This window comes from Sciurus vulgaris (assembly GCF_902686455.1).
Source record: "Sciurus vulgaris genome assembly, chromosome: 10".
NCBI classification, from domain to species: domain Eukaryota; kingdom Metazoa; phylum Chordata; class Mammalia; order Rodentia; family Sciuridae; genus Sciurus; species Sciurus vulgaris.
The window spans coordinates 8408541-8435020 of record NC_136470.1 but is presented as its reverse complement, the minus strand read 5'-3'; the positions used below and the strand labels follow the sequence as shown (position 1 = coordinate 8435020).

The 26480-nt window shown below is 45.7% G+C and overlaps 1 protein-coding gene across 3 annotated transcripts in view; it reads left to right on the top strand.

The window, feature by feature from the left end:
- Nucleotides 1-26090, top strand: part of DOP1B (DOP1 leucine zipper like protein B) — a 109813-nt gene extending 83723 nt beyond the window's left edge. The window contains exons 27-37 of one of the 3 annotated variants that reach the window (XM_079156003.1): nt 5097-5241; nt 11832-11911; nt 12526-12635; nt 12756-12902; nt 14787-14848; nt 15410-15538; nt 22537-22673; nt 23066-23121; nt 23329-23490; nt 24702-24831; nt 25499-26090. In XM_079156003.1, coding sequence (XP_079012129.1) covers nt 5097-5241; nt 11832-11911; nt 12526-12635; nt 12756-12902; nt 14787-14848; nt 15410-15538; nt 22537-22673; nt 23066-23121; nt 23329-23490; nt 24702-24831; nt 25499-25750 — 1410 coding nt within the window. In that variant the 3' untranslated portion in view covers nt 25751-26090. Of the gene's footprint in view, nt 1-5096; nt 5242-11828; nt 11912-12525; nt 12636-12755; nt 12903-14786; nt 14849-15409; nt 15539-22536; nt 22674-23065; nt 23122-23328; nt 23491-24701; nt 24832-25498 lie in introns of those variants that run through there. The other 2 variants (XM_079156002.1, XR_013766542.1) reach the window with 2 other exon arrangements.
- The last annotated feature ends 390 nt before the right edge of the window (nt 26091-26480 follow it).

Below are 26480 nucleotides of genomic sequence, written 5' to 3'. Positions count from 1 at the left end.
CACATCTTCCTGGATACTTTTAATCATCTCTGGAGCACATATTCTGCTTAGTACAATGTAAATGCTAAGAGTTGTTATCCTGTACTGTTTAGGGAGTGATGACAAGGAAAAAAGTCTGTAGGTGTTTAGTGCAGATACAGATTTCTTTCTGATACTTTCCACCCCTGATTTATTGAATCTGCAGATCCCAAGGGCTCATCTAACAGTTTTATGTCTTTGGTGATATTACTGAAAATCGTTACGATCCCCGGCATTTGTGAAAGGTATATCCTGTAGCACTGTCAGGACATACCACAGTGGTACTGTATAAAGCATGAGAAATTTTGAGTGACTCCTTTTTTTGAAGAAAGCATCATTACCATGCAGACACTGGCCGGGTGTGTTGACATTTAGAGAGGGACAGCAGCTAGGGGCCGGACTGGAGGTGGAGTGAGGGTGGAGTCACATGATTTCCGGCCAGTTTTTCTAGTGCATGCGCATTGCCTTCCCTGTATAAAAGGAAGAGGGCCAAGGACACAGGCTGGGTTGCTTACAGTGCTTGTTCTGCATTTCAAAGGTTCATGAGTGCTTCTCTTTTGGGACTTGGTGTATCTCTCCCATAACCCAAAACTCCTTTCTCAAAATGTGTGGATTGCTACCAAGCATTGGTTCTGCAGATACTGACCGGGTGTCCTTCAGTTCAGCTCAGAGGCTTATCTACCTGGAGACAGCTGTCTGCAGAAGTGGAAAGCTTTATCCCAGTGGCCTCTTCCTCATTTCAAATGCTAATTGCACAACCCAGGTTATTCTGCTGTGCTGCTTACTGTCCTCTAAATCAGGGTTCAGTTAATTTGCTGAAGCAACTCATAGTACTTAGGGAATCATATTCACCAGTTTATTATCAAAGATATTACAAAGGGTCCAGATAAAGAGGTGCAAAGACCAGGTGTGGCTTTCCAGATGCCCTCCAGAAACTGCTATGTGTTCGGCTCACGGGAAGATCTCCCAGCCCCGTCCTTGGGGGTTTTATGGAAACTTCATTATGAAGGCATGCTTGATGAAGTCACTGACCATTGGAGATCAGCTCAACCTTTAGCTCCTCTTTCAATACAAGAGGTTGAAGTATGGGGCTGAAAATTGCAGCTCTCGCCAGGCATGATGGTACATAATCTGTAATCCAAGGAACTCAGGAGACCGACACAGGAGGACCTTAAGTTCACCAGCCTCAGCAATTTAGTGAGACCCTGTCTTAAAAAGGAGTGGGGATGTAGTTTAAAGGTAGGTGCTCCTGGGTTCAATCTCCAGTATCACCATGTCACCAAAAAAAAAAAAAAAAAAAAAAAAATTGGAAATCTATAAAATTACATATATATTTTATATATATATAGTATATATATGTATATATATGTATTTGAGATGAATTTACCATTTTGAGATGGATAAATCTATATATAGATATATACCCATATATAAATCTCCAAAACCATCTATCTATATACAGATAGATAGATGGATATATCTAGATATATATCTATCTGAAAATGGTAGGTAGTTTTGGAGATTTGCAGTGATTTTAGGCATTGTATGCCAGAAAAGTTGGAGGAAGACCAAATAAGTATTTCACAGGACATATTTGTGAAATGGTCCTCATGGGAACTCTCTTAGCCCAAACCCCATTTCCTGACCTTTCACTGCCCGTCACACCCCGCATACACACACAGGTTTGCCAGCCTGCCAATTCCCTCAAGTGCATGACCTTCCTACCCAGGTGGCAAATGTGCTTGTTTCATGCCTAAACATAGCTCCTGAGCTAATGGACCTTATGTAATAATTAAGGTCACGGTTGCTAAATTCTGAGATGTCAAGGGTTGTAGTTGCTCTTAGCTGGTGAGAAGCCATGATACTGACCGTGATCCCTGCTCAGGGTTCTTGTCTGTTCACCTGCTGACCAAGTTCTTCCCTGATGGTATTCTTGAGAGTGGGTGACCTGTCAGTTTGCCCCCATCTAGCAAATTTATTTAATTTTATTTCTTTTTATATTATTGAAAGGTACAATCCTAGTGTCAAAGACAAAACTATGACGGTCTAGTTCAACAGCATTGATTGGCTCTGTTTGCCATTCTAGACTCAGGCACACTTAGTCCAGAAGCTCATCCACAGAAAATCAATGTCCCAGGGACACTACTGGGGAGAAAGAAGGGCCTTACTCCGTGGCCAGGGAGTGGAGAAGAGGGAGCTCTGCCTCCTGGCCAGCTTCTCTGCTGCAGGTTGGGGGTTCAGGTACAGGAGAGGAAGAATGGGGGAGAGAGACTAAGGAAGGGGAGGAATAGTCATGTCTTTCAGGAACTCAAGTGCCGGCTGTTTTCGCTCCCTTCTTGGTCTAGTGTTTCTGGTCATGGCAGCTGGTAGGTGTCTTCAGACCTGAAGGAGGAAGACAGAGGCCAAGCAAGCCAGAGTCCAGTTATCCTTCCTTGTGTTACAGTTTGGGACAAACACTTCTCAGCGATGGATATGTCTCCATGCAGACCTGAGTAGAATCTGACCCAGGGGTTATCGCAGCAAAGGAGACCCACCATACAGGAAGGCAGAGATATGAGCCTTCTCGTCCCATCCCGGTCCCCAGCAGACACCTGCAGGCCCCTAGGAAAGAGTCCCTGTTTCCAGCAGCAGTGGCCATCTGGTCCTTAGAGAGTAGCCTAACTGCTCTTACCATCGTGACCACACGTCAGACATGTCACCTGCAACAAAGCAGGTAGAAGACTGATCGTGTATTACCCAGCTGTGTGACCTCCAAAATCAGTGATTTTTAAGTTAATTAAGAACAAGTGAAGCTGGGAGATTTATTTACACTTCCCCATAATGACTTCATTCCATAAGATACAGTGTGTTCCAGTGAGCTGAGCAAAGGAGGCTGGTTTGATTTTTTAAAAAAAGGACTGAAACAAAGAAAAAACAAAGAATGAAAATCAGCATGGTCATTTCAGAGTTATTCTTGCCAGGTGTGGTGACATACTTTTGTAATCCCAGCAACTCAGGAGGCTTAGGAGGATTGCAAGTTCAAGACCAGCCTAACCAAACCCGGTCTCAAGAATAAAAAGTAAAAAAGGGCTGAAGATATAGTTCAATGGTAAAGTGCCCTGGGTTCAATCCCTAGTACCAAAAAACAACAACAAAAAAGGCGACTCTTCTTGTGAGGAGAGTACCAGGAGACACGGGAAAATCTTATAAATTATCTGGTTAGCAAAAGGTTACTTCAGGTTACTTTTTGTCTAAGGATTAAGGCAGAGAGTGAACTTCGGTATCAAGCCAATTGAAACTGACCTGTTTAGAAACCTGTCTGTTATCTGGCTAGTCCTGATTTCTCAAAGGGTGAGACAAACAGCTCATTTGCATTTGGCGATGTGAACTTCAGCACTAATGACTCCATTTAGGTTTTTGGTCTGTCCTGTTAGGGCTAGTATAGGATCTGAGTGGAGAAGAGTAATCTCCTATAATTTTTATTTAACACTAGTAAGAACCCATAGTCCTAGAGAAGCCAGAAGACCAACTTGTTAATAATGCCATGTGCTCCTTTATTAGAGTACTGCCAATTTCTGATGTCTGCATACTTCACCTACACTGGGCAGGATAGTAGCCACTGGGCACCTGTTATTACCAGAAATGACACTGCCTTTGTGTTCTTGCAAGAGAAGACTTTGAGCAAGATGCCGACCATATAAGTATAGCAAAGTTTATTAAGAAAGAAGGCACCCTGGAGGGAGAGGGCAGGTCATCTCCATGAGAACAGCAACTCTTTTTTTTTTAAATATTTTTTCTCATTTTTGATGGACACAATACCTTTTATTTTTAGTTTTTTTATGTGGTGCTAAGGATCAAACCCAGTGCCTTGCACATGGTAGGTGAGTGCTCTACCACTAAGCCACAACGCAGCCCCAGACTTCCAGTGCTGGGGATTGAACCCAGGGCCTTGTGCTTGCAAGGCAAGCACTCTACCAACTAAGCTACATTCCCAGCCCCTAGCAACTCACTTTTTTGTGAGCTTGGTTTTACTGGGGTTGGAAGAGAACCCAAGTATGACCTCTGGACTCTGGATTGACAAACTACACTAGATCCCAAAGTTCTGCTGCACATGCTTTTACCCGTAGGTGTTAAGTGAACACCTTGAGAAGCCGGAGCAAGGTGAGCAAGGTGTCAATTACAGTGTCCTGAGGTTATACTAATCACCCAAAGGCAACTCTCTGTCATCCTGACCCAGCCTTCAGGTTCTAATTGGAACTTGTTTTACAGGATTGATGTCTGATGGGTTCTGGTCTAATCACCCTGCTTTCCCAGGAACTCAGGGTCCCATGACCACAGCGAGTTTTATGGTTGCGTTGTGTTGATCTTAGGCCACAGGCTAACATAGGTCAGCATTGTTTGTGCAGGGCCTTGCTTGAGATGTGTTAGACCCTTGGGTGCAATCGTACCTTTGCCCTTTGAGCTTACCCCTAGTTTATCTTCTCCTGTTTTTTTTTTTTTTTTTTTTTTTTTTTTTTTTGTGCTGTACGGGGGATTGAACCCAGGGCCTTGTGCTTGCAAGGCAAGCACTCTACCACCTGAGCTATATCCCCAGCCCTATCTTCTCCTGTTAAGAGGTCTACTTTATAGAGCTGAGATCAGGCAGGGTCCTGAAGTAGCTATCTTGTCAGACCTTGCGGTGTGACAGAGGCAGTGCTATTGATGAACCGATCTGTTTGGCACTTAAGTAAGCTTTCACACCTCTGACCCACTGCTCGTGTCTAACTGCTGTCTGACCATTTGGCCAGTGAACACTTGAAAGTGTGACTGAATTGAATGTGCTATAAATATAAAAGGCACGTTGGATCCAGACTTGGTACAAAATAAAGTGCAAAACCTCATTCGTAATTTTGTTGTGTGTTAGGTAGATTGGATTATGTAGGACATATTAAAATTAGCTGCCTCTATTTCTTTTTACCTTGAATGTGACCCTGGAATGTTTGCTGTTATGTAAACGGCTCACAGTTGTAGCCTGGGTGGTATTTCTATTGGATGGTGCTGCCTCTTCGCACCTAAACTTCTTAACTAACTTCTATTCCTCTTCCTCTGATGGCTGTCAGGAAATCACTCAAAAAATCCTGGAAGCCATAGGGAACATTGCTGGTTCTTCCTTGGAACAAACCAGCTGGCTCAGCAGAAACCTGGAAGTGAAGGCTCAGCCACAGGTGGCCCTGGAAGAGTCTGATCCTGAGGAGGACTTGTATGGTAGGTGTAGGGGTTCAGGGTAATGCTTGACGTCCGCTCCAGGCCCTAGCTTGGCCTTTGGAAGGAGCTTAAGTGTTCTTACCACCAAAAACAGACAGGAAGAAAGAAGGAAAAGCTATGAGGTTGGGAGGTGAAGTTGTTACTAGTTTTTGATCCCAAAGGTTGCGTGCTTTCTTCCTCCTGGAATTGGGAAACATTAACAAGACCAAATACTGACTGACCTGACTCAGCTTGATCAAAAATAAGAGAGGAAAATGAACTCATAAATCGAGTTCTCACCCCTTTGGGATTGGGGTATCATAGATGAAGGACAAAAGAAATGTGGGGGGAGCAGGCTAATAGGGAGAATACGCCTGTATTTTCTGGGAATGGGTAGAGGTTTTCCTGTTACTTGGCACCACCTCATTCCTTTTATGGTTCTTTCCAGTCATTGTCATGACAGCCAACTGTCATGGCACCGGAGAGTATGTCATTCAGCATGCAGCTGGGGTTGTAATGAAGTTGAAGTTGTCTGTCCTATACTGGCAGCTTGTCTCAGATCCAGCAGCTTCAGCCAGCCCATCCAAAGAGGAACTTCTGGCCTTCAGGCTTCCCATCCTCAAAGATAAGCAAGATTAGGGCCAGGCATAGTGACACATGCCTGTAATCCCAGCTGCTCGGAAGGCTGAGGAGAAGGATCCCAAGTTCAAGGCCAACCTGGGTAAATTAGGGAGGCCCCCATCTCAAAATAAAAAAGCAAGCTGGGGATATAACTCAGTGGTACAGTACCTGCCTAGGAAATGGGAGGCCCTGGGTTCAGTCCTCAGGACCAAAGCAGGGAAAGTTTAAGCTTAGGAGAAAGCACATCCTGCCTGCTTGGGCCTGCTTTCATCCACCCAAGTGCCCTCACTGTGCTCATCAGCTAAGTGACTGAACAGTTCCCTTCTTACAACCTGAGCTGTGTGTATGATGAACAGCAGGATTCCTCTGATGGTGTCCCAGGGAACAGTGCTGCCGTGTTAACCTTTGCTGGGCCCAGGTGGGATCCCAAAGAAAACTTCCCTAGTTAGTGTACATGGACGGGAGGCCTGAAGGCCAGAAGTTCCTCTTCAGGTGGACTGGCCAAAACCAATGGGATCCAAGATGGCAGCCAGGGTGACCACTGGAAAACCTGTAGCTTCATTATAATAAAAGACATGACTGTTCCTCTCCTTTATTAGCCTGTTTGTCCTCATTTCTTTACCCTATATGGGTAATCTCCCAGCCCCCAAGGGTTAGGAAGTTGGTTCGTAAATTTATCTCCCACTTCTATTCTTGACCAAGAATAAAAATCTCTTTTCTAAGAGGGAAAAATAATTCAGCTTTTGGAGTCAGAAATTGATTAACAGTCCCAACAAGTCTGGTGTGGCCCTTTACCCCCAAAAGAGCAAACAAAATAGTGAAAAGCAGGAAAGGAATTTAATCAATACAGCTGTACTTGGAAGACAAGGGAGGTCAAGCATCCTAGCCCTGTCTTTGGGGATACCAATATGAGCTCTAGGTTTAAATAGGGGAAGAATGAGGCGGGGGCAGGGGGCTTAGAGCCACATGTGTTAGATGGCTTTTTGTTGGTGTGAGACAGAAAATCTGAGAAAAACATGACATGAGAAGGAAAGTTTTATTTTGGCTCATGGTTTCAGAGGTTTTAGTCCGTGGCCGGCTGGCTCCATTGCTTTGGGCCTGAGTGAGGCAGGGCATCATGGCAGAAGGGCCTGGTGGAAGAAAGCTGCTTATCTCACGGTAGCTGGAAACAGAGGGGCAAAAAAGGAGAGAGGCAGGAACAAGATTCAGTCCCCAAGGGCATGCTCTCAAAGACCCAGTACTATAGTTCCCACCACCTCCCAATAACATCATCAAATTGTCACTGCACTGATGAGGTCAAAGCCTTCATGATTCAGTCACTTCCCAAAGCTCCACCTCTGAGCACCACTGCACAAGCCTTTGACACACAAGCCTTTGGGGGACATTTTAGGTCCAACCCCAACCGCATGCATGATTAAGCAGTCTTGGTCAGACCGTGGTCTGGTTGATCATTATCTCATCCTGACTGCAAGGTGGCTCTGGAGAAGTCCTTATTGCTTGAAAGGGCAGTCCAGTTCCCATGAGATGATTACTCCTAATTAGGGGGCAGCCCCAGTTCCTGTCATGGGGTAATTGTTCCTGCTTAGGACAGTGATCTCATTGTGGGGTGACCTGTCTGCATGGCTGTGCTGTTCCAGGGTGCCTGCAGATTTAGGCAATGACTGGAGACTGCTCGGCACCACTCCAGGAGGTCTCGCAGTTGACTGTCCCCACAAGTCTTGAAAAGACCTTGGTCAGTCTTATCTCGGTGTCCTCAATCTTGGAGGAAGACTGATAAATCAGGTAGATTTAGGGCTAATCATCTTCATGTGACCTGTTTTTAGACACTCCCTAAGCAATTAACATGCCTAGAGAGCCAAATGGTATACTGACCCGTAGTTCGAGGTAGTAAAGGAGATGGAGACGAAGGCAGAGATGCCAGGCTTGATGCACGTCCCACTGGGCATCTCAGGTGAAGAGTCAGTGCTTTTTAGCAAAAACAGCCTCTATGTGCTTATTACACATTCAGTGTGGCAGTGTAGTTTGTCAACTGCCAGGCCCTCAAGACCAGTGGGCTCACCTGCTGGCCAGGCAGATCTCAGGGTGTTGGCCCACTGCAGTAAGTGAGGCAGTGCCCTGCATCAAAGGAGTGTCTCAAAAAGGAGTCAGCAAAGGGGACTTACCGGGTTTCAGGACCGTGGCCAAGTTGCATTGTGACAGATCTTTGAGGAGGGGTGTATCAGTCCATCTTCTCTTGCCTGAAACACCATGCTATAGACTGGGTGACTCGTGAAGGTTTAGTTTGACTCATGGTTCTGGAGGTGCAAGGTCTAGGGATCAGGTCTGGCAATGGCCCATGATGGCAGAGTCCCCAGGCAGCACAGAGCATGACATGGCAAGGGTCAGGCAGTGTGTGTGTGCACGTGTGTTTCTTCTAGTCCCAGGTTGGTGGGCTCAGCCTGAGGCGAGGACCAGAAGTGACTCTTGATGAGTGTGCGGCTGGTTTTGACAAGCAAGCTCCTTTCGTTGGTGTATAGTTTTCTCTTGGGATTGAGTATGTCTTGGGGCAACTGATTTTCTTTGCTAGTTCTGCATTTTATTTAACACGGGAATAGGAGAGCCCATGCCACTATTGCTTAATGCAAGATGAGAGGTAGGTTTGGTCCCAGTTTTATTAAACACATAAACCCAGTGACAAGAAATTACATTTTTATTTTCAGTACAAACTCTATGGCACAATACTTGCCACAGAGTAAATGTTCAAAACTTAGCTTTTATTACTTTTCTGTCCGCAATGGATATATCAGCAGAAACGATGCTAAATAGTTTTTTGTTGTTGTTACCAGGGATTGAACCCAGGGATGCTTAACACTGAGCCTACCCAGCCATTTTTTATTTTTTATTTTGAGATGGGCTCACTAAGTTGCACAGAGCCTTGGTAAGTTGCTGAGGCTGGCTTTGAGCTTGTGATCCTCCTGCCTCAGCCTCCTGAGCCACCGGGTTACAGGCGTGCACCACTGCACCTGTTTAAACTGGCCATTTTTAAAAAAATATATTTTTTAGTTGTAGAGGAACACAGTATCTTTATTTTATATATTTTTATGTGGTGCTGAGAATGGAACCCAGTGCCTCACATGTGCTAGGCAAGCACTCTACCACTGACCTACAACCCCAGCCCCTAAACTGGTCATTTTTAATATACAAGGAAGGAACGTCCATGAGTCAGGACTCCTTTCCTTTAAAGATAACAGAAATCCGTTGCAGATGAACAAAAACAACACCAAATGAAGAACCTCGGGTTCCTGCACATGAAGAGCCCAGGGCTGATGTCTGCCTTAGGCAGAGCAGGGACCAGGTGCTCAGGTGACTCTGGTGGCTCTAACCCAGAGGAAGGGCAGGAGCCACATGACGCAGGCTCCCGCCCAAATTTGGGCCCTCTTCCCAGAAGGAGTAAGGGTAGGGTGCCGGGCAGGCAGATTTCAATAGCACACCAGTACCGTGCCGGATTGCTAGTCTTGTGGTCTGCCTAAGAGAAAAGGTTGCTCTTAATCGTGTAATGGAGATACTCTGGGTACTGCCCTTGGCGAGCACAACAGCAGCTGTGCTTTCTCTGCTGTGGCATGAGTGCCGCCCCTGGCTGCTACGCCAGGTTATTTCCTGCCTAGGCACAAGGAGGCTTCCACCCAGTGCGGCTCTGGCAACTTGGTCACATCAAATGTTGCTGGGCCTGGCTTTTGTGCAACAATTAAATGTAACCTTGAGACAGTGTTGTGGTAATGTGATTACCTGGCTTTTTAAAATTCTTAGAAATACTGGGTACAGGGCTGGGGATGTAACTCAGTAAGTAGTGTGCCCGCCTCACAGGCACAAGACCCTGGGTTCAATCCCCAGCACTGCAAAAAAAGAAAAAAAAGAAAAAAAAAAAGAAATACTGGGTACAGTGGTGCATGCCTGCAATCCCAGAGGCTCAGGAGGCTGAGGCAGGAGAATCATGAGTTCAAGGCCAGACTCCAACTTAGTGAGGCCCTAAGCAGCTCAATGAGACCCTGCCTCTAAATAAAAAAAATTAAAAAGGGCTGGGGATATGGCTCAGTGGTTAGGTGCCCCCTTGAGTTCAACCCTCAGTACCAAAAATAGAAAGAAAATATCACTTAGGCTGTCCTGAGCAACAGAGAGCGTATGGAGCCAGAATGGAAGCTGAGGTCCAGTCTAAAGGATTTCACAGTGGTTTGAGCCAGAGATGCTGTTGGCTGGGAGGCAGGGCCAATTGCGAGTAGTGGTTTAAACTCAGGCCCGAAGGCTCTGCAGATGGACTGGTGATTGGAGTGATGGTTAAGAGTCAGTCAAGGATGACTTCGGTTTGGGGCTTAAGCAGTTCATTGAGGTGGGGAGACTGAGAGAGGAGATCATGGTGTTGGAAAGGGACGTTGAGCTTGGTCTTACATGTGTGAAAGCTGAGATATCTGGAAGAGAGAAGGATCCAGCAAAGGTGAATAGGCAGTCGGGGTGGGAGGAAGACCCAGAGAGCCAGAAGGAGCAGAAGTGGTTAGGGGAGGATGGGGCCCTGCTTCACCAGCTACTATGGAAGCCATGTGGGTGCGGTTGTGATGATGAGCAGGGACACTCAATGGAGTAGGTGAAGCTAGGGGGCTAGGAGATAGAGACAGCGATGGAGAGAGTCCTTAAATCATGGCAGTCAGTAGGTCAGTAACCAGTTAGAACTGAGGACCAAAGATGCTCATTGTTGTGATTCGCTTTTACAACGAGTGTATCAGGGCCTGTGTGCATAGCATTGGAACAACATGGTAGTTCCCCTTTTTTTTTTTTAAAGTAGTTCCTCAATGCAAGAGAGAAAGGATAATTAGAAAGTAAAGTTCTTCACTGCTCTTGGGCCAGCATTGAGATCATAAATAGGCTTATTGTTCTTTGATAAAAGCCAGAGAGCTGTCTATTAAAACAAGATATAAGACAGAGAACATGAATGTGAACACGGAGGTTAATGACTTCTTAGTGGTAAAATGAAGGGGTTCCCTTTGATTGCATTAACTTTTTCAATGAAATACGAGGTGAGAGGTTGTGGGTGTTGAGGGAGGATGTGAAAGAATTACATCGGAGAGAGAAAAGCCAGCACACCACCTAGGAACATGTGACAGGATTGTGTGATTGCATTAAAGTCCTTGGTCATGAAATAAGATCCATTGCAGAGTGTTGTGATTTTCTCCAGAACATCTAGCTATACAAAACTGCATGAACAGGTGTCTTAGTCTGTTTTCCATTGCTCTAACAAAATGTCTGAGACTGGGTTCATTTGTATGAAGGAAAGAAGCTTATTTTGGCTCACGGTTCTGAAATCTAGAAAGCCCCAAGAGCTTGATGCTACCCTCTGCTTGGCTTCTGGTGAGGCCTTTGTGTTACATCATAACAGGGGAGGCCAAGGAGCTAGCAGCCATATGCAGAAGAGTCAAACAGGAGCAGGGGACTCACTGTTTGACAACCGCCCTCATGGTAACTAATCCAAACCCACAGGAATTAACCCTGTCCTGCAAAAAAGGCTTTTATGCCTCTTAACCTCATCACTTCCTAAAGGCCCCATCCCAATGCAGCCACAGTGGTAACCAACTCCAGCATGAGTTTCAGAGAGGCCAAAGAACCTCAGGACGTGACAGGGACAGTTAGTGACTGAGCTGCAGCAGAATGACAGATTTTTGGAAGAGAAAAGGTCAAGACCCATAGGGACCAGAATGTTAGATGGATCATCCAAGGGGATGTTGCCTTTCCAAAAATAATGACAAATCAGAAACGAGGAGGGAGAAGGGTGAGCTGGTGCTAGTTTTGTCCAGATATCTCCATTCTTAGTTGATGAAACTGAACGCTAACAGAGAATGCCCATGTTATATAAACCTGGCCAATAAGGAAGACAGGAGCTCATGACTCAGGTTTGTGGGATGCTTCGTGGCTGTAAATGGTGACCTGTCCCTCATAGTTAAACACAAATGCCTTTCTGTCAGCAGATGCCGCTGCAGCTTCGGCAATGGTGTCCGCGTCTGCCCCCTCGGTTTACAGTGTACAAGCCCTCTCCCTCCTGGCAGAGGTAAATACACACTGAGTATGGTCCCTTGTGGAAATGCTTGCCATCCTGCATTACTGCAAAAGTACATGTTCATTCTTAGGCGCCAGTGAGTGTGGGCTGCACCCTCCCAAGTGAGCTCCAAAATCAGTGTGGACCTTGTTAGGCAGCTTTCCATTGCTATCACAAACTGCCTGAGAAAATCAGCTCGAAATGAGAGGTTTCTTTGGGCTCACAATTTCAGAGGTTTCAGACCACACTTAGTTGGCTCTGTTGCTTTGGGGCCTGTAGTGAGGCAGAACACGTGTCAGAGAGGGTATGGGGGAGCAAAACTGCTCTCCTCTTGGTGGCCAGAAAGCACAAAGAAGAGGGTGTGGCCCCAATATTGCTTTCAAAGAATTGGTCCGGTGACCTAACTTCCTCCCGCTAAGCTCCACCTGCTAAAAGTCCCACCACCTCCCATCAGTGCCCCAGGCTGGTGACCTGACTTTGCCACCTGAGCCTTGGGAGGACCTTCCACACCCAAACCCTGGCAGGCCTCGAGCTGCAGCCAGGACTTTTCTTCCTGGGTTAGGAGGAGGTGACAGTCCTCTTGCTTGCTTCAGAAGGCTTCCGTGGTCTTACAACCCTCCTTCCAGGTTCTGGCCTCTCTCCTGGACATGGTTTATCGCAGCGACGAGAAAGAGAAGGCAGTGCCTCTGATCTCCCGCCTGCTCTACTACGTCTTCCCCTACTTACGCAACCACAGGTGAGGCCGGCCTCTCCCGTCCGCCCCGCCGATGCAGAAAAACACGTTTTGAGAAATGACTCAAGGGGCGTTCCTCGGGTAACCTCTGACCTTGACCTCTGCCCTCCCCACCCCACGTAGCGCCTATAACGCGCCGAGCTTCCGGGCCAGCGCACAGCTGCTCAGCTCGCTGAGCGGCTATGCCTACACGAAGCGCGCATGGAAGAAGGAGGTGCTGGAGCTGTTCCTGGACCCCGCGTTCTTCCAGATGGACGCCTCCTGCGCCCAGTAAGGACCGCGCCCTGCCCCGCGTGCTCGCGCTCCGCGTCCTTCATCGCGGAAGTGGGAGCAGACCTCGGCCCCAGCGCAGGTCGTAGGACACGCTGTCTCGGCTCGCGTGTCAGCCGGCCTTCACCAGAAAGGCACTCAGCACCTTAAGAGACAAAGGTGCCTTTTCTGTCGGAAGAATGACGTCACCAAACGGAGAGCGCAGAGGCTGGGTGGGCTCGCCTGGAACGCACGGACCCCAAGTTTGACCCCTAACAACAGAGAGAGCACATTATTCCTAAAGAGCGGACACGGGGTTCTAGGGACACTTGGTCCAGAGTTACTTTATCTTTTTTGTGTGTTTGAGATGGGGTGTTGCAGTGCTGCCCAGGGTGACCGTGAACTTCTAGAGACAAGTGATCCTCCTGCCTGGGGCTCCAAGTAGCTGGGACCACAGGCATATGCCACCGTGCCCGGGTATGCTGCTCTATCCTATCATGAAATGTTTGACCAGCATTGAGGTGGCAGAGCCCACTGGTGATCCAGGTGGTCTCTCGACCCCATTTCTCAGCTCATACACCCCAAGTTCATACTGAGATCTTGCAGTGGGCCAGGCACGGCATTGATAGTGGAGAGCCCGGGAGACACAGGTGCAAGGTGTGCTTCCCATGCCTTTTCCTTGGAAGTCAGGAAATCCACTCAGTAGCTCCCCTGGCTTGCTGAAGGGCCATTCTTAAAGACTGGAGGTGCGGGGAGAGACAGCGCAGATGGGAGCAGACTCTTTTTGTTTGTTTGGCAGTACTAGGAATTGAACCCAGAGGTTTAGCTCCACTGCTGAGCTATATCCCCAGCCCTTTCATTTTTTATTTTGAGATGGTCTTTCTGAGTTGCTTAGGACCTTGCTAAGTTGTTGAGGCTGGCCTTAAACTTGTGATCCTCCTTCCTCGGCCTCCCAAGTTGCTGGGATAACAGGGGTATTCCACCACACCACACCCTTATTTTCTTTCTTTCTTTCTCTCTTTTTTTTTTTTTAATTTTGAGACAGTTTCATTAAGTTTCCTAGGTTGGGCATGAATATACAATCCCCCTGCCTCAGCCTTTAAAGTAGCTGGGTGTACAGGTGTGTGCACCACCACACCTGCCTGGGACAGCCTTTTGTGTGGACTGAACATTTGGTCTGCCACCAGAAGGCTGCTTAGAGCCTCCATCCCTGTGGATCCCAAGTTCCACAGAGGCTCAAGCATTGATATGAAATGCAGAGTTTTCGCATAGAACCCACACACATCTTCCTTGTACTTGAAGTCATGCCTAGGTGACTTCTAACGCCTAACACAATGTCAATGCTGTGTAAATAGTCGTCGTATTTTATTATTTAGGGAATAAGAACAAGGAAAAGTCTGCACGTGTCCAATACGTACACAATTTTTTTCCCAAATATTTTCAGTCTGTGGTTGGCTGAATCTGCAGATGGGATGTATGGAAGGGGCTGGCCGTCAGCCTTTTGTTCTTCTGGGTACCCCAAACTAGCCCTTTGAAAGTAAGAACTGAGGGCGGTGTCTGTCCTACCACCCACCACTGTCCATTCACAGCACTGGGAGCATTGCCCTGTGTGGACGTGTTCAGAGCCACCAGAGTGCCCCGCCAGGGTGAGTGACTTCACGGTCAGCTGAGACAGAGCGTCAGTTCATTCCTAATGCTAGAGTTATAAAAGAGAAGGTTTTGAAAAAAAGAAAAGCTAAGCTTTTGTCCTTTCCTTATATAAGGCATACGTATTTGTGTGACAACCTCTTTGCAGAGAACAGTTTTTTTTAAAAGATCTTATTAAAAGAGTAGGCTATTTTCTTAATGCTTATTATATTATCAAACATTGCAAATGTGATTAATTTTGCTTTTTTTAATATCCAGTTGGAAGTCCATTATTGACCATCTTCTGACTCATGAGAAAACCATGTTTAAGGACCTAATGAGTAAGTTCCGTCTTCCTTGCCACACTTGAAGGCCACGGCCGGCCTAACTGGCTTTTACCAGGCATTTCAGAACCCCACCCAAACCTTTGTCTGTGCTGAGCCTCAAACTGCTGTGGTGTGCAGTTCGGGCCACGTGAATGGTCTTTCCTGTTTTCCTTCAGTGCTCACGATTGAGCCCAGGGGTGCTCAACCACTGAGCCATACCCTTCAGCCCTTTTTATTTTTATTTTGAGACAGGGTCTTGCTAAGTTGCCAACTAGCCTTGGACTGGGATTCCAGGTGTGTGCCACCGTGCTTGGCTCGATGCTCCCCACCGCGGTGCTGGGGATCGAACCCAGGGCCTTGGGCTTGCAAGGCAAGCACTCTACCGACTGAGCTATCTCCCCAACCCCTGAAATGAGTATTTTTAATAATACATGTGAGAATAATAATCATACTCAATCAGGATCACGATTTTTCCACTGGGAAAGTTGGGAATTACACTGGACTGATTTTCCTGTCTCTTAACCTCTGTCCGTGGTTTTCTTACTAAGTATAATTTATCTGCTATGTTTGTTTCAGACATGCAGAGTAGTTCTTTAAAACTCTTCTCAAGTTTTGAGCAGAAAGCCATGCTGTTAAAGCGCCAGGCTTTTGCTGTCTTCAGTGGAGAACTTGATCAGTACCACCTTTACCTTCCATTGATACAAGGTAAGATGGCTGTGTTAGTCTTTTGTTGTTGTTTTGTGTTGTTGTTGTTACTAGAACAGAATACCTGAGACTGGGTAATTTATAATGAACAGAAATGTACTGACTCACAGCTCTGGAAGCTGGGAAATCCAGAATTGATAGGCTCACCTCTGATGGTGGTCTTCCTGCTTCATCTCATGTGGAAGGCAGAAGGACAGAGAGCAAGAGGGGGTCAAACTCCCCATTTTATAATGGCACCAATAATCCCACCTGTGAGGGTGGAGCATCCATGTCCTAATTGCCTCCTAAAATCATTACTTTGGCGATTAAATTTCAGTGTGAATTTTGGACAGGACAGACTTTCAGACCACAGCAATGGCCAGCTGTTCCCCACCTTAAGACCCTTAAGACCCCACCTTAAGAAAGACCCTTAAGATGGGCAGTATCTTTTAAAGGGTCCTGCAGTCCGTTTTGGCACAAAGGTCAAGTGTCAGAATGAGTACTCTGCAGGCGTCTTGCTGAATTTCAGAAGCACTGCTATGGCTGGGGTAAAGCATAGCTCAGGGGTAAAGCATTGGCTTAGCATGCACAAGGCCCTGGGTTCAATCCAGCATCACAAACAAAACAAAACAAATATGTCCATAAATCTAAACTTTATTTTAAAAAGAATGACAGTATTCTATTCTTTATCATGTTAATTTTTTAAAATATTTTTTAGATGTCAATAGACCTTTATTTTATTCAATTATTTATATATGGTGCCGAGACTCAAACCCAGTGCCTCACATGTGCCAGGCGAGTGCTCTACCACTGAGCCACAACCCCAGCCCATCATGTTAATTTTAATTAGGTAGATTTTTTTTGAAGTCTGGCCATCCAGTGTAGGAGCAGTACTGTCTCGGCACCATCTCCTGCTAGTCTTCCCACAGCACGATGCAGCATGTTTATAAACTCCCTCGATCAGCACTTTGAACAGAGGCCAGTAAAGAGGTGGATTTTTCAAGATTTTTTTAAATTTTCTTCATATCTACCAAATTTTTTGTCTGCATCAAGAATTAATGGTCGGGCTGGGGAGATGGCTCAGTGGGTAGAGTGCTCGCCTCACAAGCACAAGGCCCTGGGTTCAATCCCCAGCACCTCAAAAAAAAAAAAAAAAAAAAATTAATTGTCACATATATCATCCATGATTTTGAGGGCTCTTTTTTCCTTTTGTAAAACTCTGAGGCGGTGTGTTAGTCGTCTTTTAATCGCTGTGACAGATACCTTACTTTCGCTCAAGGTTTCAGAGCTTCCGGTCCACAGTTGGCTGACTCCTTGCTTTGGGCCAGGGGTGAGGCAGAGATCATGGCGGAAGGGTGTGGTGAAGGAAGGCTGCTCACCTCACAGTAGCCAGGAAGCAGAGAGGGGAGACAAGCCCTTCCAGTGACCTCCTCCTCTAACTGCCCCACCACCTGTGGCTTCCCTCCCTCCCAGTAGTCCCTGCAGCTCTAGTGAATTGATCCATTGATGGGGTCCAAGCCCTCAGGATCCAGTCACGTCCCAAAAGCCCCACTTCTGAACCTTGCTGCATTGGGGACCATGCTTAAACACAGGAGCCCTTGGGGAACTTTCCATACCCAAACCATAACAGGTGGCAAAATGGATATTCTATCTTTATTCACCCTCCTCCAAGATATGAAAGAATTCTCAAAGAGGAATATATCTTTCTTAAGACTCGTGGCCTAAACAGAGTCAAGTGCAAATAGTACAACGCTCCAAGGATTTTGTTGCTGTTGTTTCGTGTTATAAGGGCTAACGTAATGAGCAATTCTGCAAATAAAATTATAAAATAAATTTCTTCTCTTTTGGTCAGGTACATGAAGATACAATGTACACGTAGTACATATCACCCCTTGGTTATACAGTTCTGTGAATTTTGATAAGTACATGCACGTAAACACCATCACAGTCAAGGTGTAGAACATTCCATCTCACCGTTCCCTCATCTGCTCCTCTTCTTTTTACAATACTGGGGATTGAAATCAGGGCTTCATGAATGCTAGCCAACTCACTGCCACTTACCTACACCCCCAGCCCTTTTTGTTTTATTTCGGGTCTCCCTAAGCTGCTCTGGCTGGCCTTGAACCTGCAGTCCTCCTGCGTCAGCCTCCCAGTTAGCTGGATTCCCAGGCGTGCACCACAGCACCCAGCTCTTATGCCCCTGAGAGTGAGCCTTTCCCCTTCGCCCTTTGTGCCACCAGTCTGCTTCCTGATGTTGTTCACGTGTGGTCACACAGCATATAGCCTTGGAGTCTGGCTTCTTTTCCTTGGTGTTATGTATTTGAGAGTGATCCACATCATTGCATTCATCATTTTCTATTATTTATTTATTTATTTATTTATTTATTAATTATCAGGACTTGAACTCAGGGGCACTCGACCACTGAGCCATATCCCCAGCCCTATTTTGTATTTTATTCAGAGACAGTCTCACTGAATTACTGAGTGTCTACTAAGTTGCTGAGGCTGGCTTTGAATTCACGATCCTCCTGCCTTAGCCTCCCCAGCCACTGGGATTACAGATATGCGCCCCAGCACCCAACTTAATTTTTTTTTTTTTTTTTTTTTTTTGGGTACTGGGGATCAAACTCAGGGCCTTGTGCTTGCAAGCCAAGCACTCTACCAGCTGAGCTATCTCCCCAGCCCTTAATTTTCATTTCTAATACATTTTATTTCGTAGTTTATTTACCCCTCCCCAATGGAAGGGCATTTGGGTCATTTTCAGGTAGAATTATGATTTAAGTCTTTGCTAGGATCTTTAAAATACTTTTGCTTATAAACATCTGTCAGCTCAAGGCATGTGCTCTTCCTGATGTGACTCTTTTCTTTTGGAACTAGGGACTGAACTCAGGGGTGCTCAATCACTGAACCCCATTCCCCAGTCTTTTTTTTTTTTTTTTTTTTGAGACAGGGTCTTATCAAATTGTTTAGGGCCTCACTAAGCTGCTGAGGCTGACCTTGAACTTGGAATTCTCCTGGCCTCAGTTGCTGAGATCACAGGTGTGCACCACTATGCTCAGCAGTGTGACTCTTTTTTAAATGTTTTATTTATTTATTTATTTTTTATTTTTACAGACTGCATTTTGATTCATTGCACACAAATGGGGTACAACTTTTTGTTCCTATGGTTATACACAATGAAGATTCACACCATTTGTACATAGGGTAATAATGTCTGAGGAAGCAGATAATACAGCTCAATTTGTAGAGTGCTTTGAATCCCCAGCTCCTTGGACACAAGAAAAAAAAAAAAACCCTCTTCTGAGTGTGTCTGAGGAATATGACTCTTAATATTAGTACCAATCATCAACCTACTTCACACTTTTCTAACTATTAGAAAGGTCTTAATTGTTTTAGTCAAAACATCAGCTTTTATAACTATTAATTATAATAATTTATATATGCAGTAATAAACCTTTGTACTTTATACTTTAGCTGGCACACCTTCAACAGGTAATGCTCATAAGATCTTTACCTCGTAATGTCTTGAACACTTAAGATACATGAAGGAAAATATTCAAAATCAACAAATGCAAGTGGCACACCTTACTGGAATTAGCAAGAGGCTGATCTGATCAGAGGGAGCCCAGGAATGCCAGTGAGCGCTGGCAGCCCTTTCCTGACTTTGGCTGGATGCAGGTCAAGGCTGAATGTTGTCGCATCCCTACAAAATATAGAAGGGTAAAAAGAACCATGGGCGTCAGGTTTCCCACAGTTGACATGCAGCCTCTGGGTGTACTTTACAAACTAGCCAGGGGACAGTGGTCTCAAGGGAGCAGTGAGTCTCCTTTCTCAGTAGAGGAGAGAGTCGGGCACCACCTTGTCTTCCGGCGGGTGCCTTTTCGGTCTGAGATCAAACACCTGTTCCTTCCCTCTACCCCATTTTGTGTAAGAGCGGGGTAAGGCACTGCCAGGTGCACCGAAGCTGGAATGAAAACAGCAGTCAAGCGTGGTGTGCAGAATGTGGCCAGCCATACATTCTGAGAGTTCATTTCACCGAGGGAAGAAGAATTGGGGGCTGCGTACTGCCATGTATGTTTTATATCACAGTTACAATGATCACTAATAACACTAAAAATATGAATGTTAGCATAGTAACACTAAAACATGATTGTAATATAACAATACGCTTGTATATTTATTTATTGCTGCTAAGATTTGGACATGGGGCCTCACACAGGTTAGGCAGGTGCTCTACCACTGACCACCAGCCTCAAACCACAGATACACTGATTTATAACATCTATTCATATGTAATAAGTCAGCATGTTGCTGACTTAAATAGAAGGTGGTTTGGGGGCAGGGAGGAATTTCTAAAATTTTTTTTCTTTCTTTTTTTTTTGTTGCCAATGCTAGAATGGAAGCCAGGGCTGTTCACATACTAGGCAAGCACTCTACTTACATTGCTAGAAATAGTACTTGCTTAAAATGATACACATTTACCCTGTTTTCATTTTTGATTAGCTATTTAAAAGCACTTTCCTATTTATTGTCCTTGTCCCCAGCACTGTGCCTGGGTAGTTCCAGCCATGTGAGGGCTTGGGGTGCATTCACAGCAATCTCTGACCCAGTGTTAGGACGCTTCACTCTTCTTAAGATGCTCCATGGAACAGTGAGGCCATGCCTGCCTCTAAGGAGCAGCGGCACCAGAAGCTGCACTTCACAGTGGATAGCTTCACCTGACCAAAAACAGCAGGATGGCGAATGTCTAACACTTCCCTGTAGGATGTCCTCTGGAGTTCTTCCCCTGATTTATAGCACCATCAGATGACAGTGAGCGAGACTGATGTGCATGGATGGGGAGCTGAGCACCCATCTTGGCTTAGAGTGACATCAGTCTTACACTGAAGGGGAGAAATGGGGAGACATAATTAAATGCACAAAGCCACGGTTACAGGATGCACAAGACCTGGGCCCAGACGTGCAGCACGTTACATCCTGGCAGTTAACAGGAGAAGAAACACGAGGTAGAGATATTAGAGGGCCTTACAACAGAAAAGAAAGGTGGTGATAGGAGGTGGCTCGGCTGTCCGTTTGCTGGACTGTAGTAATCACTGTGTGTCCGGGTGGGAGCCTGGGAATACTACGTACACCTCAAATACACACAGGTCTTTTATTTCACACTGATCGTAAGAGAAACTATAATAAACCCAAAGCAGTGTTTGAAAGGGATCAGGATGCTGTTTTCCACAATGATGTGAGGGCCGGCCTAGCGCCACCGCAGAGGGATCAGGATCATCTGGGGAAAGGGCCTCTTCCCTCCCTCTGGATGAGCACGGCTCATCACCGTCCACTGCTGCATCTGCCCCCTTCATGTCCACCTTGTCCCATGCCATCCATTTGCATGACAGCAGGTTCACGTATTTTGTTGTATTTTGCTTCCTGTTTCAATTGGAGTAAGACTAGGAGGTACTAGCTCCCTCTTGTCTGGAACCAGAAGTGCAGACTTCTTTTTGAAAACACCGACTTGCCAGCTGCAGTGGTAATCCCAGGTGCCCAGGAGGCTGAGGCAGGAAGATCCCAAGGTTGAGGCCAACCTGGGCAACTTTAGCAAGTCCCTGTCTCAGAATGTTTAAAGTAGGGTGTGCCGAGGGGTGTGACTCAGTGGTAGAGCACTTGGGCAGCATGTAGGAGACCCTGGGATTGACCCCCAACACAGCCAAATAAATAAGTAAATAAAACCAACTTCTGAAGAATCTGAGCTATGCATTTCTTTCCTTGGGTCAGACTACTTTAATCAGACATTATTACCCCATGTACATATACGACTGTATGAACAGTGGTAGTCTACACTCTGTACAACCAGAAGAATGAGAACTTATACTCTATTACATATGATGTATCAAAGTGCATTCTACTGGGCTGGGGAGATAGCTCAGCTGGTGGAGTGCTTACCTCACAAGCACAAGGCCCTGAGTTCGATCCCCAGTACCGCGCAAAAAAAAAAAAAAAAAAAAAAAAAAAAACCAAAGTGCATTCTACTGTCATGTATAACTAATTAAAACAAACAGTTTTTTAAAAGAAAAAAAACCGGCTGGGGAGATAGCTCAGTTGGTAGAGTGCTTGCCTCGCAAGCACAAGGCCCTGGGTTTAATCCCCAGCACTGCAAAAAAAAAAACACTTATAAAGAGAAGACTGTTGCTGATGTTCTACAGCAAATCTTAGCTAGCATGCCCGTCACTGAGCATTTGCTGTAGCTGTGTATTACACTCCTAAGAAACCTTTAAAAATCTCATTCTGTAGTTATTTCAGCAGGAAAAGTGGTAAAAGCTGGAGAATTTGACTTGCAGTGTTTTCCCCCTGAGGAATTAGTGTGTATCATGATCACCAAATCCAAATTTTACTGGATAAATCTATTTTATTCACTTCCTTCACTTCCCATCCACCATCCCCAAGTTATACCATCTGCCAGGCAATCTGTATAGTCATCTATGTCACTCAGCCAAGGCTGCCTCTGTTTCCACGTCTCATAGTCCTCATGCTTAGAAAAAGGTGTAACCGGGTTGGTGACACACCTGTCATCCCAGTAGCTCAGGAGGCTGAGGCAGGATGATTGCAAGTTTGAGGCCAGCCTCAGCAACTTAGGGAACTCCTAAGCAACTTAGCAAGACCCTGTGGCAAAATGAAACAGAACAAGGGCTGGGCATGTGGCTCAGTGGTCCAGTGCCCCGGGTTCAGTCCCTGGTGCCAAAAGAAAAAGATGTCAGTGCCACAGAACATCCAGTGGACTTGAGGAGGCAGAAGCCGATCTTCCTCCGCTGTGGCGGGAGGGTGACAGCCATCTGACCGGCCTCCTTCAGCCAGGGCCAGGGCTGCTGCACTTCCAGAGGAAGGGACTGGAGGCAGCTCCCCGCACAGAAGCATCCTCCCCACGCTGCCGTCAAAGTGTCGAAGCAGTTACAGTTGTGTTTTCTTCTTTGGCTGATGAGAAACCCCAAGCTGCACCTTTGCGTGACATCTTCAAAATCTTCTTTCCGTAGAGCGCCTGACAGACAATCTCAGAGTCGGACAGACATCCACAGTTGCTGCTCAGATGTTTCTTTTTTTCAGAGTTTTGCTGCTAAGGATATCTCCTCAACACCTCACCTCACTGTGGCCAATAATGGTCTCTGAACTGGTGAGTGCGCCTGGCCTTCCCCTGAGAGCAGGCTGAGCCTCGAGAGAGGCTTTTCCCAATCACGTGCTATGCTACTCCACGTGTAATCTAGTTTTATCTAAAAGTTGCTCTTAATCAGATTGGTAGCACATAGTCAGCTCCTTGTTAAATAGAGAATATTTTATCGCAATTTGATCTCTCTCCCATCAGTTATTCCAACTAATTTGTACCATTTAATGTTTACTAGTTTTTTCCCCCACCTGGCAGTACAGGGGCTGGAACCCAGGGCCTTGCCATCTGCCTGGCCAGCACTTTCTCTGAGCTGTGTCCCTAGCCCTGCTGGTTCTTACAGACATACTGAGTAGATCTCCTCTCCTTCTGATATTAACTCAAATGCACATTTTCTCTTTAAGATTCAGACATTCATCCAACTTGAAGAAGATCTGAGAGAGGAAGACGAATCACTGAGGTAAGTGGGAGCAGGCGTGCACATGTGGCAGGGCTAAGGGAAGTCACTTGTGTGACAGAGGGTTGTCTAATGCCAAGCACCGTCTCCTCGGAGGATTAGGAAGCGACCAGCTCCTCTGAAAACTTCACCTTACGAACTCTTTATAAACAAATGGACTCTAGTAGATGTGAAGGGATTTGTAACAAAAATGTCTTTGCTAATTCATAGAAACAGCAACAAAATCAACAGAACAAAAGTTTCAGTGACTGACGGAAGCGGGCCCTCGGTGGGGGAGATGGCCCCCAGTGACCTCGTCTTGTACTTATCCGCGTGCAAGTTCTTGGACACCGCGCTGTCCTTCCCACCTGACAAGATGCCGCTGTTTCAGATGTGAGTCGGGGCTGCGCACACCCTTCTACAGGGCCCTTCCTGCCCTTTTAGCACTTGCACTTGTTCTCTGGCCTGCAGTAGCAAGAAGGCACAGTGTGAGCTTCCAGTGGCCCAGAGCCCACTGAGTATGTGTGGAGACAAGGGACACATGGCAACGCTGTAGTTTCTCAACTCAACTCTTCACCCAAATCTTTAAGAAAGTAGACCTACTTAATAAAAGGAAAAAAAAAAAACCGGGTTCAGATCCACACACATGTTCCCAGTAGTAGTATTTGTAACAGCCCAAAAGTGGAGACAACTCTTACCCAAGTTGTTGTGGTTCATTTAAAATAAATCACCGGGTCAGTTTTGAAGCAGGGCATGGAACTTGATTCACTGGTGGGCTAAGGGCAGCAACCAAGTCGACTCTGCACCCTTTGACCCCCACCACAAGTTAGACAACATTTTTTATAGCCCAAAACCACAAGTGAAGTATGTGAAAAACCATAGTAACACAGGAAGTGGGTCAGAATGACCCAATTCAGGGTACATTGCCCAAGAAAAATGGAAACTAAAAAAGAAAACGTCTTACAGAAAGCATTTCTTAATAATACATTGTGTAAGTATAAAAGAAACATTTTTCAGCCACTATGCATTGCTGAGCAGGGTGTGCTAAGCAAGGTGTGGGTTACAGAGATGGGGTTTTCACATGGGAAAGCATTTCTTATATGAAAGGGAGTCCCAGGGTAAATGGGGTTTGGCTGGTCAAGGCACATGTAGTTTGGCCCACAACAAGATGACACCTGAATAAATAGCATGTGGTATCAACATACAGTGAACTGTCATCCAACAGCACAAAGGAATGAGGTCCTGAGACACACTACACGGGAAGGGACCTTGAAAACGTAAGTGATAGACAGTCACTAAGGAGCACTTAAATGATCCCATTCACGTGGAATCTCTGGAATAAGGGAAGCAGGGGCAGCAGGTAGAGAGTGAGCTGCCTCGGCCAGGCTCAGGAGGTCCAGGGAGAGGGCTAAGGGAGCAGGGCTTCTTTGGGGGTAGTAAACACTCTGAGGTTTATTGTGTTGATAAAGGTACGATTCTATTAAATAAGAGCCATCGAGTTGTATATTAAATGGGCGAGGCGGATGCAGAATGTCTTAATAAAATTTTTAGAATTCTACACGGGCTCCGATCCGGCATGCCTGACCCTTGATTTTTCCCTCCAGTTATAGGTGGGCATTTGTTCCAGAGGTGGACACAGAGGGCCCTGCCTTCCCGCTGGATCTAGAGGAGGATCACCAGGAATGCAAACCCCACACTGTTCGGATTCTAGAGCTTCTGAGATTGAAATATGGGGTAAATATTTTGTTCTCAAAAATTAATTATGTCAGGCACAGTGCTGCACATCCTGTAATTGCAGTGGCTCAGGAAGCTGAGGCAGGAGGATCACAGGTTCAAAGCCAGCCTCAACAACTTAGAGAGACCCTGTCTCAAAATAGAAATAAAAGGGACTAGAGATATGGCTCGGTGGTAAAGTGTCTCTGACTAAATCCCTGGTACAAAAAAATAATAATGATGATTTTTTGGTAAATGGAAGAAAGGCTAAGCAGTGAGAAAGTACTGCCAATGTTACTTGATTTTAATGATCTGAAAGTTTTTCAAAATATGAATTTTAACACTTGAGATGACTATAAGTTCCATCTTGTTTTCTTACCTGCCCTCCCATTGGCTAAGGCATCTCCCCGAGTGGCACAGTCACATGGAAGTCACCTTCCCCAGATGCTTGCTCTAGAGGCCCTAGAGTCCAAGAGGAGGGAGAGCCCACTGCAGGAATGGAAGGCCTCAGCTTGGGTGGGACTTGGGGTAAAGCCCTGATGGAAAAGGTTAATCAAAGACCTGCAGTTGGAGTTCCCGCCCCTGTCACTGAGTTGGCCATGAGTTTTCTTAGGTATTACTACATGCAGGTGCTTCATGGGCATCTCCCGAGTAAAGCCATATCACGTTCCTGGTCTTGGTTTTGCAGGAAGTCAGCAGCTCGGATGAGCTCGCCATGAGGAGTGAATTTCCTCTTCTGCGCCAGCACTCCGTCCCCAGCATTCGGCAGCTGGTGCCGTTCTTCACGACTCTGAACCGTGCTTTCAAAACCCAGAGTCAGCTGCCTGCAGATGCCCCCGGAGCTCCACACTTACAGCTTCCTGTCGCCGAGAGCCCAAGGGTCTTGAGACAACTGGAAGAGTGTGTGGAATATGATTTTTTGGAACACCCAGAATGTTAACCTTAAAAGAGAGGATTCATTCAGTTCATTAGCTGATACTTTAATGAAAACCAGGAAACAATCTAAACAAAAAAGGAGCCAGGATGTACTTTCAAGCAACTCTATTTCAATTCCAAAGTTAATTTCAGATAATTTTCTGTTCAGCAACAAAACACACCTCCCTAAATGCCTTGTAATATATTTGGATCTCATTCTGTGTTTCTGCCTTGATTTATGTAATGGAAATAAAATTAATATATCATCTAACAGCAGTGCACAATTTATAATATGAAGTAAAATATGAAGAGAATGAAGAAGTCATTTTGTTGAAGCAGTTGAATGAGTCTCAGTATATTTCTCTAAAAGTTTAAACCTATTAAAAGAATGTTATATTTAATGTTTCACACAGATGTCCTTTAAAACATTTATTTGATACTGCATTTTAAAACTAAAATATATTGCTTTCTGATAATAATTGCCCTGTTACCTATTCAGCAGAGGTGAGCACTTGACTATATCTTAGTAATAGTGTGGCAGTACACGCTTGCTATCCCAGTGACTTGAGAGACTGAGATAGGAGGATCACAAACTTGAGGCCAGCCTCAGCTACTTTGAGACACTCTTTCAAAATAAAAAGGACTGGGAGTGTGACTCAGTGGTAGAGCACCTCTGGGTTCAATTCCCAGTACTAAATATAAATACATATATGTGTGTGTGTGTGTGTGCGTGTACACATACATGAATACATATA